This window comes from Pseudophryne corroboree, chromosome 8 (assembly GCF_028390025.1).
Source record: "Pseudophryne corroboree isolate aPseCor3 chromosome 8, aPseCor3.hap2, whole genome shotgun sequence".
Lineage (NCBI taxonomy): Eukaryota > Metazoa > Chordata > Amphibia > Anura > Myobatrachidae > Pseudophryne > Pseudophryne corroboree.
The window spans coordinates 397,746,530-397,766,993 of NC_086451.1; the positions used below are offsets into that span (position 1 = coordinate 397,746,530).

The 20,464-nt window shown below is 45.8% G+C and overlaps 1 protein-coding gene across 1 annotated transcript in view; it reads left to right on the forward strand.

Annotated features, from left to right (window-relative positions):
* LOC134949882 (cytochrome P450 2A6-like) overlaps positions 1-20,464 on the forward strand; it is a 197,654-nt gene that overhangs the window by 11,498 nt on the left and 165,692 nt on the right. The window contains exon 2 of the mRNA XM_063938580.1: positions 11,527-11,994. Within this exon, the coding sequence (XP_063794650.1) occupies positions 11,527-11,994 (468 nt within the window). The remainder of the gene's footprint in view (positions 1-11,526; positions 11,995-20,464) is intronic.

The window sequence follows — 20,464 nt, forward strand, 5'->3', positions numbered from 1 at the left end:
GGAAGGTTTGATACCAGTCTGTAGTTTATCATGCAGTTGGGATCTAAATTCGTTTTTTTATGTAGAGGTCTAACAATTGCTTCCTTTAGGGTTCCAGGAAAAATGCCTGTCTGCAAAGAGCATTGAACAATTTTTGCAAAGACAGGACCAATTATATCCATACAACCTATTAGAAGTTTGGATGAGGCAGGGTCCAGATCACAGGTGGTGGGACGCAAAATATGAGCAATTTCAGCAATGTCCTTTACATCCACTGAGTTAAAGCTGGTCCATAAAGGCAGGTGGCTTATATTGGCAGGCTTTGTAGTTTGGCACTCTTTTAATGGCACTGTGGAGATTCTAGCCCGGATGGGGGATATTTTATCTGCAAAGAAGTTTGCAAACTCATTGCATCTTGCCTGGGAGAGGGTTTCATCAGTCTGCAGGCATGCTGGCTTGCAAAGCATCTCCACTGTGTGGAACAGTTGAGGTGGCCTATTTGTTGCCGTGCTCTCATTTGACAGGAACTGTGATTTCTTACGGGTGATTGTCGATTGATATACTTCATTATGCTTTATTAGTTTTATTTTGTCATCCACTAGGTTGGTCTTCCTGCATCGTCTTTCCAGTCTACGTCCCCTTTTCTTGAGCTCACTAACACTGTTGTCGAACAAGGGAGTTCAACGTTGTGGTTTACAAGGTCTTATAAGCACAGGGGCGATAATCTAAATTGCAGCCATAACATCCCTATTATAATAACAGACTAGGGAACAGGGGTCTTCACAGGCACCCAGTATAGGAGAGATCCAGATTTGCTGTTAGAGTATGGGGAGTCATACCCCTCCTTGGACGATACATGGTCAACGCCACGGGTAGAGATCTTATTTGAGGGGTTGCAACTGAGAACCAAAGGGAGTGGTGGTCTGACCAGAAGACTGGATTTATTTTTAGGTCAGTGACTTCTAATCCAATCTGAAAGACAAGATCAAGAGTGTGACCACTTTTATGTGTGGCAGAAGGAATGACCTGTGTGAAGCATAGACTATTAATTGTGCAAAGGAGATCTTGGCCAAGGCGTGAGAGCTCATCATCCACCCATGAATTGAAATCCCCGAGGGTGAGCCATCTTTGATGTTCCAGAACCAGGCCAGCAACAGTGTCTGCAATATCATTCCATCTCCAGGGGGGCAGTAAATGAGAAGGACTCTGAAACCTAATCCTGTCAAATTTCGGGCAGCAATGCACTCAAATGAGCGAGTAATTTCAATAGGGTGGACCCTAAGTTTAAGGTCTTTTTTGAAGCAGATAGCCACCCTGCCACCCCTGCGGTCCAGTGTTGGGTTGTGAATGACAGAGTAGTTTGTTGGGACTGCATCCTCCAATATGGGTGCTGCATTTTTTATCTAACCAGGTAGTTGTAACACAGGCTGCAGATCTGCAGATTCAATAAGGTCAACAATTGTTGCAGTCTTGTTTCTTATAGATCTGGCATTACAAAGGACTGACCTGATTGGGCATACCAGAGGTCCTTCAGTTTTCTTTATGTTAAGTGCAGGCGCTCTGGGTATGGGGGTCACAAAGCAAGAATTGACAGTTCTGTTCTTCCAAGCACAGGGCCGTCTTTTGGGTATCACTTCTATTTGATTGTTCTTTGAAGCTGGAGGTGAGCAGGTGGGCAAAAGACTCAGGTGGTTACTGGGGCAAATACATTTCTGGCCTACTCGCTTCCCATGAATGCGCCTGTGTTTTCGTTTTAAAATGCCAAGGGATTGGAGCAGGGATGGGGAACCTTCGGCCCTCCAGCTGTTGTTGAACTACACATCCCAGCATGCCCTGCAACAGCTTTAACATGGCTAAATAGCAAAACTGTAGCAAAGCATGCTGGTATGCAGCTGGAGAGCCGAAGGTTCCCCATCCCTGGATTGGAGGATAGAAGCCTGTGATGGTATAATAGAAACTGTGGAACGTTGTGGGCGGAGTGAAAGAATGAAGCTGGAGGAATATGTATACATTGGGTCATCAATGACAGATTACTATAAGTATGAGCTGCATGAGATGATGAGAGGGGGAGAGAAAGCTGTATATATATATATATATTTTTTTTTTCCTTTTCTTTTTTTTTCTTCCCCAATTCGGTATATGATCCAAAAATTATATTATAATGGGTTCATGAACAGAGCTATTGCTATAACCTATTGCTGCTCCAATAATCCAATGTGTATATTTCTAACAAGTGATATAAATAAAATAACTTTCCTTTTCTGTTGCTAATTGAGTCAATTATTCCAGGACAGAGCAGGCTTGTGGAAAGGTGTTAGAATCCCATTCCTATTGTATTTCAGAAATTAAGATAATCTCGGATTTAATGCTAGGATGCAAATAAACTGGTGTATACCACAGGATCAAGATTGGATATTTTCCCCTCCACAGAGTCTGGAGACTTATTTTTTGAAAATCTTGTGGGTTTCTTTTTTTTTTATTTTTATTTACATATTTTGTGGCAGATGCCTTATTTTCATTTTTCACAGCTCCCAGTTACACGCATGTGAGCATACCTGTGTGTCCCAGTTACACACGTGAGCATACCTATGTGTCTTCTTTATTTTATTCCTATCTTATTTTTAAATAAAGCAGCCCCTTAGATATTTTAGCAGCCCCTCCTATGCCCTCACAGCAGCCCCGGATGGGGCAAGTTGAGTTTGGGTGGGTTCGGTACAGTATTAAGCTGGACTGTGCAGTGAATTTTTTGTTATTGAGCCCCTACCCTAGTGGAGCTTACCACTCTACTGTCCAAACTCATTTCATACTATAAGTAGAACCATGGGAGGAAGCAATGCTAACCTCTGTGCCCACAGCATGCCTCAGCTTGCCAAGCCAGACATCTTCCTGGCTGTAAGCCACCATGAGACTCCATACTGGGCCTTATTCAGTAACTGTGCCTCACAGGAGCTCATGGCCCATCTAGTGCTACAGTGCAATGGAAAGCTGATGCAATGAAAGATCACGGAAACTCTGTTCTTCTAACACCGCAAGGTCTTGCAATAACCATATGCAGCCCTTAGGAAAAGAACCCTGTACAATAAATGTACATCTTTTAAATAAATAATCCCAAAATGTGGAATATCAAAAATAAATCAAAATTAAGATTGACTAATTGGAGCCATTCATTTCAGTAAGTCGCTAACATAAAATAATTGAGAAGAATCTCTCTCTAATGTTCTGGCAGAAAATCTCACTTTTACCTCTCCGGCAGTTGCGCTGGATTATGATTCAGTCTCTTCTGAGTCACCCTGACTTTGGCCACAAATGTAGTCTCTCCCCACTTTATTAAAAAACAGTCAAAATCATTTCAGCGACAGGGTCTGCCACACGACTGTGGCTGAAATGATTGGTTTGTTTGGGCCCCCACCAAAAAAGAATCAATTAATCTGTCGTTGCACAAACTGGATCTACAGAGGCAAGATGTCGTCCTCATCCCCAGATTCCTGCCTCCTTTTCAGTGTTTACATCCTCATCCTCACAGAGAAATAATATTCAAACAAACCACCTCATTTAGGTGTCAGTGGACTGCTTACGCTATTACCCAAAGTTTCTGAACTTGACAATGACTTATGATGAATACGCTGCAGGTGACGTATAAGGGGGATGTTCCTAGGTGGTTAACGTCCTTACCCCTACTTAGTATGGATTGACAAAGGCAACAGATGTGTTGACACTTGTCCAGATTTGTGGCAAAATAATTCCACACTGAAGAGGTGGCTTTTTTGGTATTTTGCCCAGGCATGACAATGGGCTTTTTCATCCCATGGCCAACAACTGTCTCCACTGGTGCCTTATTCAAACAAACCACATCACCATCAGAATCTACATCATCAACTTACTTCTCAGCACCAGCTACACCAATATCCTCCTCATCCTGGTGTACTTCTACAGTGACACCCTCAATCTCAATATCAGCAACTGGACTGGCAGTGCTCCTCCCAGCAATTGCAGAGGGTGTGCAAATATTGGTAGAAGCCTCCTCTTCCCATACAGTGTTGTGAAGGTCAGGACAAGACATCGCAACTGTGGACAGTGACAGCATCCCTATATTTTTACAACACCCCTGTAATTTTACGGCATACAAGACATGACCAGTATACATTTATTTTCACTGCACCCCTGTATTTCATAGCATACAGGGCCAGTGTACTTTTATTTTAACAGCAGCACCCCTGTATTTTTACAGCATACAGGACCAGTGTACTTTTATTTTAACAGCAGCATCCCTGTATTTTTACATCATACAAAGGATCAGTGTACTTTTATTTTAACAACAGCACCCCTGTATTTTTACAGCATACAGGAATAGTGAAATGTTATTTTAACAGCAGCATTTCTGTATTTTTACAGAACACGGGACCAGTGTACATTTATTTTAACATCAGCACCCCTGTATTTGTACAGCATGCTACACAGGGCCAGTGTACATTTATTTTCACTGCACCCCAGAATTTAGACAGCATACAAGACAGGGCCAATGTACATTTTTTTTCACTGCACCCCAGAATTTTTACAGCATACAAGACATGGCTAGTGTACATTTATTTTAAAAGCAGCACCCTTGAATATTTACAGCATTAAAGACAGGTCCAGTGTACATTTATTTTCACTGCAACCCAGAATTTTTAAAGCATACAAGACAGGGTCAGTGTACATTTATTTTCACTGTACCAGAGAATTTTTACAGTATACAAGACAAGTCCAATGTACATTTATTTTTACTGTACCACAGAATTTTTACAGTATACAAGACAGGTCCAGTGTATATTTATTTTCACTGCACCCCAGATTTTTCACAGCCAGCACACCTGTATTTTCACAGCATACAGAAGAACAGTGCCCCTGCCCCATATACAAACAGTGACAGCCAGAACCGTAACACCCATGTATAGCTGCAGCACCCCTAACAGCACATTAAACACCAGTGACAGCCAGGACAGCACCCCTAACAGCACAGGTACACCACAGTGACAGGAAGAGCACCCCTACAGAGCACACACTGACCCCCACCTGACACCACCGCCCAAAGAGATAGACAGAGGTCTGTCTCCCTCACTCTCCAAGTCCGGAGTGAAAATGGCAGCAACGTGTGGCTGTTTATATGGAATCCAAAACCCGCTAGAATCCGACAGCGTGATGATGGCGTTTAGCCTCGTTCTGGTCTCTGAGTCTGGCAGGAAGTCCCGAGCCGGACTCGGATCTGGGCTCGGAGCGTGACGTTTGGGCAGGTTCAGTTCTCTGCTCATTTCTAATAATAACATGCCCTATGCAGCATGGATGGCAAAGTTATAAGCCAAAATTATTATATGGTTGATGGTGAAGGGGGGGGGGGGGGGTGTATTCTAGAGATGAGCGCCTGAAATTTTTCGGGTTTTGTGTTTTGGTTTCGGTTCCGCGGCCGTGTTTTGGGTTCGAACGCGTTTTGGCAAAACCTCACCGAATTTTTTTTGTCGGATTCGGGTGTGTTTTGGATTCGGGTGTTTTTTTTCAAAAAACACTAAAAAACAGCTTAAATCATAGAATTTGGGGGTCATTTTGATCCCAAAGTATTATTAACCTCAAAAACCATAATTTACACTCATTTTCAGTCTATTCTGAATACCTCACACCTCACAATATTATTTTTAGTCCTAAAATTTGCACCGAGGTCGCTGTGTGAGTAAGATAAGCGACCCTAGTGGCCGACACAAACACCGGGCCCATCTAGGAGTGGCACTGCAGTGTCACGCAGGATGTCCCTTTCAAAAAACCCTCCCCAAACAGCACATGACGCAAAGAAAAAAAGAGGCGCAATGAGGTAGCTGTGTGAGTAAGATTAGCGACCCTAGTGGCCGACACAAACACCGGGCCCATCTAGGAGTGGCACTGCAGTGTCACGCAGGATGGCCCTTCCAAAAAACCCTCCCCAAACAGCACATGACGCAAAGAAAAAAAGAGGCGCAATGAGGTAGCTGTGTGAGTAAGATTAGCGACCCTAGTGGCCGACACAAACACCGGGCCCATCTAGGAGTGGCACTGCAGTGTCACGCAGGATGTCCCTTCCAAAAAACCCTCCCCAAACAGCACATGACGCAAAGAAAAAAAGAGGCGCAATGAGGTAGCTGTGTGAGTAAGATTAGCGACCCTAGTGGCCGACACAAACACCGGGCCCATCTAGGAGTGGCACTGCAGTGTCACGCAGGATGTCCCTTCCAAAAAACCCTCCCCAAACAGCACATGACGCAAAGAAAAAAAGAGGCGCAATGAGGTAGCTGACTGTGTGAGTAAGATTAGCGACCCTAGTGGCCGACACAAACACCGGGCCCATTTAGGAGTGGCACTGCAGTGTCACGCAAGATGTCCCTTCCAAAAAACCCTCCCCAATCAGCACATGATGCAAAGAAAAAGAAAAGAAAAAAGGAGGTGCAAGATGGAATTGTCCTTGGGCCCTCCCACCCACCCTTATGTTGTATAAACAAAACAGGACATGCACACTTTAACCAACCCATCATTTCAGTGACAGGGTCTGCCACACGACTGTGACTGATATGACGGGTTGGTTTGGACCCCCCCCAAAAAAGAAGCAATTAATCTCTCCTTGCACAAACTGGCTCTACAGAGGCAAGATGTCCACCTCATCATCACCCTCCGATATATCACCGTGTACATCCCCCTCCTCACAGATTATCAATTCGTCCCCACTGGAATCCACCATCTCAGCTCCCTGTGTACTTTGTGGAGGCAATTGCTGCTGGTCAATGTCTCCGCGGAGGAATTGATTATAATTCATTTTAATGAACATCATCTTCTCCACATTTTCTGGATGTAACCTCGTACGCCGATTGCTGACAAGGTGAGCGGCGGCACTAAACACTCTTTCGGAGTACACACTTGTGGGAGGGCAACTTAGGTAGAATAAAGCCAGTTTGTGCAAGGGCCTCCAAATTGCCTCTTTTTCCTGCCAGTATAAGTACGGACTGTGTGACGTGCCTACTTGGATGCGGTCACTCATATAATCCTCCACCATTCTATCAATGTTGAGAGAATCATATGCAGTGACAGTAGACGACATGTCCGTAATCGTTGTCAGGTCCTTCAGTCCGGACCAGATGTCAGCATCAGCAGTCGCTCCAGACTGCCCTGCATCACCGCCAGCGGGTGGGCTCGGAATTCTGAGCCTTTTCCTCGCACCCCCAGTTGCGGGAGAATGTGAAGGAGGAGATGTTGACAGGTCGCGTTCCGCTTGACTTGACAATTTTGTCACCAGCAGGTCTTTCAACCCCAGCAGATTTGTGTCTGCCGGAAAGAGAGATCCAAGGTAGGCTTTAAATCTAGGATCGAGCACGGTGGCCAAAATGTAGTGCTCTGATTTCAACAGATTGACCACCCGTGAATCCTTGTTAAGCGAATTAAGGGCTCCATCCACAAGTCCCACATGCCTAGCGGAATCGCTCCGTGTTAGCTCCTCCTTCAATGTCTCCAGCTTCTTCTGCAAAAGCCTGATGAGGGGAATGACCTGACTCAGGCTGGCAGTGTCTGAACTGACTTCACGTGTGGCAAGTTCAAAGGGCATCAGAACCTTGCACAACGTTGAAATCATTCTCCACTGCGCCTGAGACAGGTGCATTCCACCTACTATATCGTGCTCAATTGTATAGGCTTGAATGGCCTTTTGCTGCTCCTCCAACCTCTGAAGCATATAGAGGGTTGAATTCCACCTCGTTACCACTTCTTGCTTCAGATGATGGCAGGGCAGGTTCAGTAGTTTTTGGTGGTGCTCCAGTCTTCTGTACGTGGTGCCTGTACGCCGAAAGTGTCCCGCAATTCTTCTGGCCACCGACAGCATCTCTTGCACGCCCCTGTCGTTTTTTAAAAAATTCTGCACCACCAAATTCAAGGTATGTGCAAAACATGGGACGTGCTGGAATTTGCCCATATTTAATGCACACACAATATTGCTGGCGTTGTCCGATGCCACAAATCCACAGGAGAGTCCAATTGGGGTAAGCCATTCCGCGATGATCTTCCTCAGTTGCCGTAAGAGGTTTTCAGCTGTGTGCGTATTCTGGAAAGCGGTGATACAAAGCGTAGCCTGCCTAGGAAAGAGTTGGCGTTTGCGAGATGCTGCTACTGGTGCCGCCGCTGCTGTTCTTGCGGCGGGAGTCCATACATCTACCCAGTGGGCTGTCACAGTCATATAGTCCTGACCCTGCCCAGCTCCACTTGTCCACATGTCCGTGGTTAAGTGGACATTGGGTACAACTGCATTTTTTAGGACACTGGTGAGTCTTTTTCTGACGTCCGTGTACATTCTCGGTATCGCCTGCCTAGAGAAGTGGAACCTAGATGGTATTTGGTAACGGGGGCACACTGCCTCAATAAATTGTCTAGTTCCCTGTGAACTAACGGCGGATACCGGACGCACGTCTAACACCAACATAGTTGTCAAGGCCTCAGTTATCCGCTTTGCAGCAGGATGACTGCTGTGATATTTCATCTTCCTCGCAAAGGACTGTTGAACAGTCAATTGCTTACTGGAAGTAGTACAAGTGGGCTTACGACTTCCCCTCTGGGATGACCATCGACTCCCAGCAGCAACAACAGCAGCGCCAGCAGCAGTAGGCGTTACACGCAAGGATGCATCGGAGGAATCCCAGGCAGGAGAGGAATCGTCAGAATTGCCAGTGACATGGCCTGCAGGACTATTGGCATTCCTGGGGAAGGAGGAAATTGACACTGAGGGAGTTGGTGGGGTGGTTTGCGTGAGCTTGGTTACAAGAGGAAGGGATTTACTGGTCAGTGGACTGCTTCCGCTGTCACCCAAAGTTTTTGAACTTGTCACTGACTTATTATGAATGCGCTGCAGGTGACGTATAAGGGAGGATGTTCCGAGGTGGTTAACGTCCTTACCCCTACTTATTACAGCTTGACAAAGGGAACACACGGCTTGACACCTGTTGTCCGCATTTCTGGTGAAATACCTCCACACCGAAGAGCTGATTTTTTTGGTATTTTCACCTGGCATGTCAACGGCCATATTCCTCCCACGGACAACAGGTGTCTCCCCGGGTGCCTGACTTAAACAAACCACCTCACCATCAGAATCCTCCTGGTCAATTTCCTCCCCAGCGCCAGCAACACCCATATCCTCCTCATCCTGGTGTACTTCAACACTGACATCTTCAATCTGACTATCAGGAACTGGACTGCGGGTGCTCCTTCCAGCACTTGCAGGGGGCGTGCAAATGGTGGAAGGCGCATGCTCTTCACGTCCAGTGTTGGGAAGGTCAGGCATCGCAACCGACACAATTGGACTCTCCTTGTGGATTTGGGATTTCGAAGAATGCACAGTTCTTTGCTGTGCTGCTTTTGCCAGCTTGAGTCTTTTCATTTTTCTAGCGAGAGGCTGAGTGCTTCCATCCTCATGTGAAGCTGAACCACTAGCCATGAACATAGGCCAGGGCCTCAGCCGTTCCTTGCCACTCCGTGTCGTAAATGGCATATTGGCAAGTTTACGCTTCTCCTCCGACAATTTTATTTTAGGTTTTGGAGTCCTTTTTTTTCTGATATTTGGTGTTTTGGATTTGACATGCTCTGTACTATGACATTGGGCATCGGCCTTGGCAGACGACGTTGCTGGCATTTCATCGTCTCGGCCATGACTAGTGGCAGCAGCTTCAGCACGAGGTGGAAGTGGATCTTGATCTTTCCCTAATTTTGGAACCTCAACATTTTTGTTCTCCATATTTTAATAGGCACAACTAAAAGGCACCTCAGGTAAACAATGGAGATGGATACTAGTATACAATTATGGACTGCCTGCCGAGTGCAGACACAGAGGTAGCCACAGCCGTGAACTACCGTACTGTACTGTGTCTGCTGCTAATATAGACTGGTTGATAAAGAGATGTCTATGTAACTATGTATGTATAAAGAAGAAAGAAAAAAAAACCACGGTTAGGTGGTATACAATTATGGACGGACTGCCTGCCGAGTGCAGACACAGAGGTAGCCACAGCCGTGAACTACCGCACTGTACTGTGTCTGCTGCTAATATATAGACTGGTTGATAAAGAGATAGTATACTCGTAACTAGTATGTATGTATAAAGAAAGAAAAAAAAACCACGGTTAGGTGGTATATACAATTATGGACGGGCTGCCGAGTGCCGACACAGAGGTAGCCACAGCCGTGAACTACCGCACTGTACTGTGTCTGCTGCTAATATAGACTGGTTGATAAAGAGATAGTATACTCGTAACTAGTATGACTATAAAGAAAGAAAAAAAAACCACGGTTAGGTGGTATATACAATTATGGACGGGCTGCCGAGTGCCGACACAGAGGTAGCCACAGCCGTGAACTACCGCACTGTACTGTGTCTGCTGCTAATATAGACTGGTTGATAAAGAGATAGTATACTACTAATATTATATATACTGGTGGTCAGGTCACTGGTCACTAGTCACACTGGCAGTGGCACTCCTGCAGCAAAAGTGTGCACTGTTTAATTTTAATATAATATTATGTACTCCTGGCTCCTGCTATAACCTATAACTGGCACTGCAGTGCTCCCCAGTCTCCCCCACAATTATAAGCTGTGTGAGCTGAGCACAGTCAGATATATATATATACATTGATGCAGCACACTGGGCTGAGCAGTGCACACAGATATGGTATGTGACTGAGTCACTGTGTGTATCGTTTTTTTCAGGCAGAGAACGGATATATTAAATAAAACAAACAACTGCACTGTCTGGTGGTCACTGTGGTCGTCAGTCACTAAACTCTGCACTCTCTTCTACAGTATCACAGCCTCAGGTCAATCTCTCTCTCTCTCTCTCAACCCTAATCTAAATGGAGAGGACGCCAGCCACGTCCTCTCCCTATCAATCTCAATGCACGTGTGAAAATGGCGGCAACGCGCGGCTCCTTATATAGAATCCGAGTCTCGCGAGAATCCGACAGCGTCATGATGACGTTCGGGCGCGCTCGGGTTAACCGAGCAAGGCGGGAGGATCCGAGTCTGCTCGGACCCGTGAAAAAAACATGAAGTTCGTGCGGGTTCGGATTCAGAGAAACCGAACCCGCTCATCTCTAGTGTATTCAGCAGACCCCTAAGTGCAGTCCTGGTCATATGGCCTTAGATGATATCCTTTTACTGCTATGCTACACCTTCCACATACTACTGGTGCTACAGTACAGTATGTGAATTTTATGAATCCAAAAAATAAACAGTGTTGAAATCAGATTACAGATGTCAGGTGGGTTCTGAATATATTTTAAATTAACACAATATGAGCAACAACATTACACTGCTAAATTAATCAAAAAGAAGTAATACCATCTGTATTCTAAACAATCACTGTTAGTGTTAATAGGGAATGTATTCATGTAAGCGCTACACAAGCACAATAATTATTTGGTGTTAAAAACATGATTAATTTTTAAAAACAAAGCTCTATTTTTCTTTCTTATTCTGATTCCTTATTCAGTTTATTCATTCTCTGTCATATGATAAATCAGATCAATGTAAACACACCCAAGACAACAACAGCTCTCCTGACAGGTCCAGATAAAAACTCCCAATGCCCACATTCCAGTGCAGCCAGAGAAGGGAGAAACAGTGCAGAATCTCCTCAGATACAGAATTGCATAGACATGACTGACATTCAGAGCATCACAGTTCTCTTGGTGGCTCTTGTAACTGTTTTGTTAGTTGTCTCCTATGGGAAATATGCATGGAGAAGAAGGAAGATGCCACCTGGACCATTTCCTCTGCCCATTTTAGGGAACTATCTGCAGTTTCACTCCGATGGACTAGTGTCTGGCTTAGTAAAGGTTAGTGCTGGGTTAATGAATTTTGAGTTGTATGTGGCTATGTTGTCTCTGAATAAGGTGGATAATTTGGTTGGGTTTCCCTCCTGGGACCAGAGAGTACTGATGGGTCAGTTCTTCCTAGGACAAGACTATACTAAAGACAAGTCAACTAATGTAATGTAGATCCTCATAGAAACAGAGTGGACTAATGTCCATGACATGTATGATGGGTCAGTCATTACTTCCATCCTAAATAGAAGAAATGATAAACCAATAAGTCTAACTATTCTACTCCCTACTCCCCCTTCCCATGATCTATCTTTGGTTTTATCATTTGATGAGCTTATGTAGTTATGTAATATTCATATAAATGCGTCCTTATCATTTATGGAACCCCAGACACTTTGTGACGCTCTATAAATTAAAGCGCAAGTTTACAAAAGGCAGTGTCAGCATTCTGTAACTTTGTCTGTCCCCGGAGGGGGCACTAGTGGGTCAGTGTAGGAGTGATAGAGGAAACAGGAAGACTGACGAAAAGTATTTATTATCACACAGGGATAACGGATGACAGGAACAATGAATAATAACTTAATCCGATATTCAAAAGTCACTGGTAACAAATAGTGATGAGCGGGTTCGGTTTCCGAGAAACTACACCCTTTTTACACGGGTCCGAGGCATACTCGGATTCTCCCGTATGGCTCGGTTAACCCGAGCGCGCCCGAACGTCATCATCCCGCTGTCGGATTCTCGCGAGATTCGGATTCTATATAAGCAGCCGCGCGTCGCCGCCATTTTCACTCGTGCATTGGAAATGTTAGGGAGAGGACGTGGCTGGCGTCCTCTCCGTGTATTGTTGATGCAAATATTTGTGCTTGCTTTACTTATTGTTTAATTGTGGGGACTGGGGAGCAGCTGTATATTAATATAGGAGGAGTACAGTGCAGAGTTTTGCTGATCAGTGACCACCAGTTTTATCCGTTCTCTGCATGAAAAAAACGCTCCTTATCTGTGCTCAGTGTGCTGCATATATCTGTGCTCACACTGCTTAATTGTGGGGACTGGGGAGCAGCTGTATTATATACAGTAGCAGGAGTACAGTGCAGAGTTTTGCTGACAGTGACCACCAGTATACGTTGTCTGCCTGAAAAACACTCCATATCTGTGCTCAGTGTGCTGCTTTATTGTGGGGACTGGGGACCACCAGTATAATATTATATAGGAGGAGTACAATGCAGAGTTTTGCTGACCAGTGACCACCAGTATACGTTGTCTGCCTGAAAAACACTCCATATCTGTGCTGCATTGTAGACAGTATATAGTAGGAGTACAGTGCATAATTTTGCTGACCACCAGTATATAATATATAGGAGTACGGTACAGAAGGCCACTGCTGTACCTACCTCTGTGTCGACTCGTCAAGTATACTATCCATCCATACCTGTGGTGCATTTCATTTTTGCACAGTTTGCTGACCACCAGTATATAATATATAGCATTACGATACAGTAGGCCACTGCTGTACCTACCTCTGTGTCGTCAAGTATACTATCAATCCATACCTGTGGTGCATTTCAGTTTTGCACAGTTTGCTGACCACCAGTATATAATATATAGCATTACGGTACCTCTGTGTCGTCAAGTATACTATCCATCTAGATTCTATACCTGTGGTGCATTTCTGTTGTGCAGTTTACTGACACAGTGACCACTAGTATATATAGCAGTACGGTACGGAAGGCCACTGCTGTACCTACCTCTGTGTCGTCAAGTATACTATCCATCTACATTCTATACCTGTGGTGCATTTCAGTTGTGCAGTTTGCTGACACAGTGACCACCAGTACATATAGCAGTACGGTACGGAAGGCCACGGCTGTACCTACCTCTGTGTCGTCAAGTATACTATACATCTAGATTCTATACCTGTGGTGCATTTCAGTTGTGCAGTTTGCGGACACAGTGACCACCAGTATATATAGCATTACGGTACGGAAGGCCACTGCTGTACCTACCTCTGTGTTGTCAAGTATACTATCCATCTAGAGTCTATACCTGTGGTGCATTTCAGTTGTGCAGTTTGCTGACACAGTGACCACTAGTATATATAGCAGTACGGTACGGAAGGCCACTGCTGTACCTACCTCTGTGTCGTCGAGTGTACTATCCATCTAGATTCTATACCTGTGGTGCATTTCAGTTGTGCAGTTTGCTGACACAGTGACCACCAGTATATATAGCAGTACGGTACGGAAGGCCACTGCTGTACCTACCTCTGTGTTGTCAAGTATACTATCCATCTAGAGTCTATACCTGTGGTGCATTTCAGTTGTGCAGTTTGCTGACACAGTGACCACTAGTATATATAGCAGTACGGTACGGAAGGCCACTGCTGTACCTACCTCTGTGTCGTCGAGTGTACTATCCATCTAGATTCTATACCTGTGGTGCATTTCAGTTGTGCAGTTTGCTGACACAGTGACCACCAGTATATATAGCATTACGGTACGGAAGGCCACTGCTGTACCTACCTCTGTGTTGTCAAGTATACTATCCATCTAGAGTCTATACCTGTGGTGCATTTCAGTTGTGCAGTTTGCTGACACAGTGACCACTAGTATATATAGCAGTACGGTACGGAAGGCCACTGCTGTACCTACCTCTGTGTCGTCGAGTGTACTATCCATCTAGATTCTATACCTGTGGTGCATTTCAGTTGTGCAGTTTGCTGACACAGTGACCACCAGTATATATAGCAGTACGGTACGGAAGGCCACTGCTGTACCTACCTCTGTGTCGTCAAGTATACTATCCATCCATACCTGTGGTGCATTTCAGTTTTGCACAGTTTGCTGACCACCAGTATATAATATATAGCATTACGGTACAGTAGGCCACTGCTGTACCTACCTCTGTGTCATCAAGTATACTATCCATCCATACCTGTGGTGCATTTAATTTTTGCACAGTTTGCTGACCAGTGGCAAGGAACGGCTGAGGCCCTGGCCTATGTTCATGGCTAGTGGTTCAGATTCACATGAGGATGGAAGCACTCATCCTCTCGCTAGAAAAATGAAAAGACTTAAGCTGGCAAAAGCACAGCAAAGAACTGTGCGTTCTTCTAAATCCCAAATCCACAGGGAGAGTCCAATTGTGTCGGTTGCGATGCCTGACCTTCCCAACACTGGATGGGAAGAGCTTGCACCTTCCACCATTTGCACGCCCCCTGCAAGTGCTGGAAGGAGCACCCGCAGTCCTGTTCCTGATAGTCAAATTGAAGATGTCACTGTTGAAGTACACCAGGATGAGGATATGGGTGTTGCTGGCGCTGGGGAGGAAATTGACAAGGAGGATTCTGATGGTGAGGTGGTTTGTTTAAGTCAGGCACCCGGGGAGACACCTGTTGTCCGTGGGACGAATATGGCCATTGACATGCCTGGTCAAAATACAAAAAAAAAAAATCAGCTCTTCGGTGTGGAATTATTTCAACACAAATGCGGACAACAGGTGTCAAGCCGTGTGTTGCCTTTGTCAAGCTGTAATAAATAGGGGTAAGGACGTTAACCACCTAGGAACATCCTCCCTTATACGTCACCTGGATCGCATTCATCAGAAGTCAGTGACAAGTTCAAAAACTTTGGGTGACAGCGGAAAGAGTCCACTGACAACTAAATCACTTCCTCTTGTAACCAAGCTCCTGCAAACCACACCACCAACTCCCTCAGTGTCAATTTCCTCCTTACCCAGGAAAGCCAATAGTCCTGCAGGCCATGTCACTGTCAAGTCTGATGAGTCCTCTCCTGCCAGGGATTCCTCCGATGCATCCTTGAGTGTAATGCCTACTGCTGCTGGCGCTGCTGTTGTTGCTGCTGGGAGTCGATCGTCATCCCAGAGGGGAAGTCGGATGACCACTTGTACTACTTCCAGTAAGCAATTGACTGTCCAACAGTCATTTGCGAGGAAGATGAAATATCACAGCAGTCATCCTGCTGCAAAGCAGATAACTCAGGCCTTGGCAGCCTGGGCGGTGAGAAACGTGGTTCTGGTATCCACCGTTAATTCAGAGGCAACTAGAGACTTGATTGAGGTACTGTGTCCCCGGTACCAAATACCATCTAGGTTCCATTTCTCTAGGCAGGCGATACCGAAAATGGACACAGACCTCAGAAAAAGAGTCACCAGTGTCCTAAAAAATGCAGTTGTACCCAATGTCCACTTAACCACGGACATGTGGAAAAGTGGAGCAGGGCAGACTCAGGACTATATGACTGTGACAGCCCACTGGGTAGATGTATTGCCTCCCGCAGCAAGAACAGCAGCGGCGGCACCAGTAGCAGCATCTTGCAAACGCCAACTCGTTCCTAGGCAGGCTACGCTTTGTATCACCGCTTTCCAGAAGAGGCACACAGCCGATAACCTCTTACGGAAACTGAGGAAGATCATCGCAGAATGGCTTACCCCAATTGGACTCTCCTGGGGATTTGTGACATCGGACAACGCCAGCAATATTGTGCATGCATTACATCTGGGCAAATTCCAGCACGCCCCATGTTGTGCACATACCTTGAATTTGGTGGTGCAGAATTATTTAAAAAACGACAGGGGCGTGCAAGAGATGCTGTCGGTGGCCCGAAGAATTGCGGGCCACTTTCGGCATTCAGCCACCGCGTGCTGAAGACTGGAGCACCACCAAACATTCCTGATCCTGCCCTGCCATCATCTGAAGCAAGAGGTGGTAACGAGGTGGAATTCAACCCTCTATATGCTTCAGAGGATGGAGGAGCAGCAAAAGGCCATTCAAGCCTATACATCTGCCCACGATATAGGCAAAGGAGGGGGAATGCACCTGACCCAAGCGCAGTGGAGAATGATTTCAACGTTGTGCAAGGTTCTGCAACCCTTTGAACTTGCGACACGTGAAGTCAGTTCAGACACTGCCAGCCTGAGTCAGGTCATTCCCCTCATCAGGCTTTTGTAGAAGAAGCTGGAGACATTGAAGGAGGAGCTAAAACAGAGCGATTCCGCTAGGCATGTGGGACTTGTGGATGGAGCCCTTAATTAGCTTAACCAGGATTCACGGGTGGTCAATCTGTTGAAATCAGAGCACTACATTTTGGCCACCGTGCTCGATCCTAGATTTAAAACCTACGTTGTATCTCTCTTTCCGGCAGACACAAGTCTGCAGAGGTTCAAAGACCTGCTGGTGAGAAAATTGTCAAGTCAAGCGGAACGTGACCCGTCAACATGTCCTCCTTCACATTCTCCCGCAACTGGGGGTGCGAGGAAAAGGCTAAGAATTCCGAGCCCACCCGCTGGCGGTGATGCAGGGCAGTCTGGAGCGAGTGCTGACATCTGGTCCGGACTGAAGGACCTGCCAACGATTACTGACATGTCGTCTACTGTCACTGCATATGATTCTGTCACCATTGAAAGAATGGTGGAGGATTATATGAGTGACCGCATCCAAGTAGGCACGTCAGACAGTCCGTACGTATACTGGCAGGAAAAAGAGGCAATTTGGAGGCCCTTGCACAAACTGGCTTTATTCTACCTAAGTTGCCCTCCCTCCAGTGTGTACTCCGAAAGAGTGTTTAGTGCCGCCGCTCACCTTGTCAGCAATCGGCGTACGAGGTTACTTCCAGAAAATGTGGAGAAGATGATGTTCATCAAAAATGAATTATAATCAATTCCTCCGTGGAGACATTCACCAGCAGCAATTGCTTCCAGAAAGTACACAGGGACCTGAGATGGTGGATTCCAGTGGGGACGAATTAATAATCTGTGAGGAGGGGGATGTACACAATGAAAGGGGCGAGGAATCGGAGGATGATGATGAGGTGGACATCTTGTCTCTGTAGAGCCAGTTTGTGCAAGGAGAAATTGATTGCTTCTTTTTTTGGTGGGGGCCCAAACCAACCAGTCATTTCAGTCACAGTCATGTGGCAGACCCTGTCGCTGAAATGATAGGTTCGTTAAAGTGTGCATGTCCTGTTTATACAACATAAGGGTGGGTGGGAGGGCCCAAAGACAATTCCATCTTGCACCTCTTTTTTCTTTCATTTTTCTTTGCATCATGTGCTGTTTGGGGACTATTTTTTTGAAGTGCCATCCTGTCTGACACTGCAATGCCACTCCTAGATGGGCCAGGTGTTTGTGTCGGCCACCTGTGTTGCTTAGCTTAGTCACACAGCTACCTCATTACGCCTCTTTTTTTCTTTGCATCATGTGCTGTTTGGGGACAATTTTTTTGAAGTGCCATCCTGCCTGACACTGCAGTGCCACTCCTAGATGGGCCAGGTGTTTGTGTCGGCCACTTGTGTCGCTTAGCTTAGCCATCCAGCGACCTCGGTGCAAATTTTAGGACTAAAATAATATTGTGAGGTGTTCAGAATAGACTGAAAATGAGTGTAAATTATGATTATTGAGGTTAATACTATGGGATCAAAATTACCACCAAATTCTATGATTTAAGCTGTTTTTTAGGGTTTTTTGTAAATAAAAACCGAATCCAAAACACACCCGAATCCGACAAAAAATTTTCAGGGAGGTTTTGCCAAAACGCGTCAGAATCCAAAACACGGCCGCGGAACCGAATCCAAAACCAAAACACAAAACCCGAAAAATGTCCGGTGCACATCACTAGTAACAAATGAGCAATGAAGATGAACTTGTAACTTGATATAAATGATAAGACAATAATGAAATCAGATGCAGCAAACGAAACTCCGATATATAACATGTAGCAATCAAAGCACACAGTCTCTGTAGAAGCACATGTCTTTAAGTCAAGCAAGGCCCTAGCAGGAGACAGTTCTAACACAGCAAGTTGTTAAGTGCTGAATGCAATGCACAATGCTAGATGCTGGTAATCAGGTGCACAGGCTGAGTAATGGAAGAACACCTGAAGAAAGTCTCTTACTGCAAGTTGTTGTGGCAAACTGTGGCTGGAGTTCATAGCAAACTGAAGAATAACAAAGAAACCATTGGAAACAGGAACACAGGAACTTGCACACTGAATGTGACTCGCAGGAGAGCTGGAATGGATGCTGGTACTTGTAGTTCCACAGGTACACTGGAACAGGGAAACAACTAGGAGATGCCAGAAATAGGAGATTGCTGGAAACAAAGAATTGAAGACTGGAACCTGGAACTGGAAACTGGAACTGCTGGGACCTGTAGTTCCACAGGTCCAATACACAGCGGTATCTCTGCAGACAGAGGACTGCAAACAGGAGACACCTGTTCACAGAATGTGACGTGTTGTCCAAGGCGATGAGACTGAGCCAGGAACTGGAGTTTATACCCCTTGGTCTGTGATGATTGAATGTTGCATCTGTGAGAACACACCCCGCTGGATTGGGTGTTCAGATCAGCTGTGGGTTAGCTGAAGCACTGTACTCCAGGCTGCAGTAGACTGAAAACTGGAACTGGAACTGAACTGCTGGAACCTGTAGTTCCACACTAGTGATGCGATGGAGGATGCAGATTCCTGACAGTACCCCCCCCTTTTATGGGTGGGCACCGCACACCCACGCTGGAACTTGGAAGGCTGAATGTCAATTGAAGTCTCAGAAGACAATGTAGGACACTTGAGAGTAGAGGACTGGAATAAGCATTCATAAGCAGGAGTAGAATCAACTTGAAATACTCTAGGGTGGAGAGAGGACGTCATCTCCAAAACTGACAGGAGTTCCTTACTTGACACACTGGAGAGAACCACACCGGGTTCGGAGGAACTGGAATCGGTAGGAACAGACGGCGACTTTGGACAGACGGATGGAACCGGGATTTGTCCAGGACTACTTAAATTGACTTGAACTGAAGGAGACTGATCTGGACAGACGGATGGGACCGGACTGGGTCCAGAAAAGCTTGAACCGGCTGGAACCGGAGGAGTCTTACTGGAACCGAAGGAGGTAGCCCATCATTGGAGCCACTCAGGCTGGCTGGAACCAGTGGAGTCTTATTGGAATCGGCTGGAACCGAAGGAGGTAGCCCATCATTGGAGCCACTCAGGCTGGCTGGAACCAGTGGAGTCTTACTGGAATCGACTGGAACCGAAGGAGGTAGCTCAGCATTGGAAACAGAGCTACTCGGGCTGGCTGGAACCAGTGGAATCTTTGGACCGACGGCTGGAACCGGGTAAGGTCCATTGATACTTGACTCTTGATCACTGAGTTGTGACACCAAACTTTGGAGTGACCCTGACCCCACACTCTGACCACCGTCCGGGTCCATGGGCCTTGGACAAACTGTCAAGATTCTGTAACTTTGTCTGTCCCCGGAGGGGGCACTAGTGGGTCAGTGTAGGAGTGATAGAGGAAACAGGAAGACTGACGAAAAGTTCCGCGCATGTGCGCTTGGTATTTATTATCACACAGGGATAACGGATGACAGGAACAATGAATAATAACTAAATCTGATATTCAAAAGTCACTGGTAACAAATGAGCAATGAAGATGAGCTTGTAACTTGATATAAATGATAAGGCAATAATGAAATCAGATGCAGCAAACGAACCTCCGATATATAACATGTAGCAATCAAAGCACACAGTCTCTGTAGAAGCACACGTCTTTAAGCCAAGCAAGGCCCTAGCACAGGGGTGGGCAATTATTTCAGCTGAGGGGCCACTTGACATTTC